A 1,907-nucleotide genomic window follows, 5' to 3' on the forward strand; every position below is an offset into this window, starting at 1 on the left:
CGACACACACACACACACACACACACACACACATAACGTAAAGAGGATGAGCAGTCACAGATATAGAAAATAATAAGAAATCAATCTGGTTTATTTACAAGTTGCAACGGGGAGACACCTCCAGCACAGAAAATGTCTAACGTGCATTCTGTGAGAAGGCACTTCTATATTAATCTGACAGAACCAAGAAGAAGACAAAACAATAGACTGTGACTCTTCCAGCTGCTATAGGATCAGTGTTCAGAAACCATTGTTTCTTCAGTAGCTCTGATGTCAATCACCATCAAACAATATGAGAACAACCCATAGCTTTCAGTGGCAAGTCTAGTGACCATCAACCTGTACAACCAGAACACTGGAAATAATGTGTATTACAGACAGGGAAAACATAGTGTTAATCACTCTAAAATGAACTGTATTAATCTCCGATTACACAGAGGCATGGATGTCTTATGGGTCCCATTCAGCCTACGTCAAGTAATGTCCTTCAATTACTCACCCAGAGTCAGTCTGCAGGGTGAGTCCCTGTGTGTCTCTGTTGGAGGGGTGGGGCTCCAACACATCCATGAAGAAAGGTGATGTTGGGGTGGGTTGCAGGGTTGGTGGAGTGGGGCTGGGGGTAGGTTTGGGGGGGTTCAGGAAGGTAGTCAGAAGGGGGAGGCTGGCACGTTGTAAAGGTGGTGGGCTATACATGATAGGAGGTAGGTGCTCCACTGACCCTCCCTGAGGTCCTGACGGTGGCCCTCTCTCTCCTACTGACCTGCCTGGGAGCCACAAACATATAGTCAAACATTAACAAACATCAACAATTGTTTGTGTAGTGTGATTGATGGATGGAAAGATTGACTGCCTACCTGTAGGGCTGGATGAGAGGCTGGCTAGCAGGGTGCTGTAGGAAGGGAGTGCCTGGGTGGTAGGAGGGAGAGGTAAGGAGAGACCAGCAGGAGGGAGGAAGGGGGCGATGTGTCCTGCAGCCGCCCTATAGAGACAGAGTTAGTATAATCATAACTCAGCGGCCATTATCACCCAGCTCAAGACCCTGTCAGCCCAACCAAAGTGGGCATGCTTCAAGGGAGGGTGCACATTGTCTGGAAGAGTTAATAATGGCTGTTTTGTTCTTTATTGTGGATGTCTGCAACCGGTGATCATATCATATTGCGGTCTGAGCCTACCTAGGGTGTGGTGCAAGGAGCGAGGTAGGGTTGGGGTCAGGGAGGCGGCTGCAGGTCTGTTTGTGTTCTGGCTTCACTGCAGAACGACTGGCCTTCCTCCACTTGGCCCTACGGTTCTGAAACCACACCTGACAAACAGAGAGGGGGAGGGATGAGAGGAGAGACAGAGGAAGGTAGAGAGCGAATGAGGCAAAATATAAACCTCAAATCCTATTCCCCAATCCTAATAGTGTACGTAGGTCAAAGGTGACAAACCCTCCTCCTGGAGAGTACTGACCATGATCCTCTGGGGTGTGACGCCCACCGTGGCGGCAATCTCCTTCCTCTTCTCTCCATCTGGGTAGTGGTCCTCCTGGAACATTCCCTCTAGCTGCTCCAACTGGTCTACACACACACACACACACACACAGAGGTTACACACAGACAAAGGCAATAGGTCAGAGCGGACACACACACACACACACACACACACACAGGCAATAGGTCAGAGTGGGGACACACACACACACATTCACTCACTCTCTCTCCTCACCAGTGCTGTAGAGTGTTCTTGTCTTCTTCTTGGGCAGGGAGGGCAATAGGGAGGGGTCTCCCATGGTTACCGCTGGCAACAGGGGGAGGGGAAGCACCTGGCCACGCCCCCGGGCGCTGTAGCCAATCGAACGGCGAGTAGAGTACACTCGAGCCACCTTAACCTGTGGAGGAGCAGTGTGTGTCTGTTCGTTCTATTTATCC

At 50.3% G+C, this 1,907-nt stretch overlaps 1 protein-coding gene across 1 annotated transcript; it reads right to left on the reverse strand.

Annotated features, from left to right (window-relative positions):
• Window positions 1-752: 752 nt before the first annotated feature.
• On the reverse strand, window positions 753-1,533 carry LOC139372360 (homeobox protein NOBOX-like). Its single transcript, XM_071112074.1, has 4 exons — window positions 1,450-1,533; window positions 1,173-1,300; window positions 855-979; window positions 753-760 (listed from the first exon to the last, which is right to left on the reverse strand). Exons 1-4 carry the CDS (start codon window positions 1,531-1,533, stop codon window positions 753-755), a joined length of 345 nt encoding a protein of 114 aa, XP_070968175.1.
• Between the last annotated feature and the right edge of the window lie 374 nt (window positions 1,534-1,907).

The sequence above is a fragment of the Oncorhynchus clarkii genome, chromosome 18 (assembly GCF_045791955.1).
Source record: "Oncorhynchus clarkii lewisi isolate Uvic-CL-2024 chromosome 18, UVic_Ocla_1.0, whole genome shotgun sequence".
Classification (NCBI taxonomy): Eukaryota; Metazoa; Chordata; class Actinopteri; order Salmoniformes; family Salmonidae; genus Oncorhynchus; species Oncorhynchus clarkii.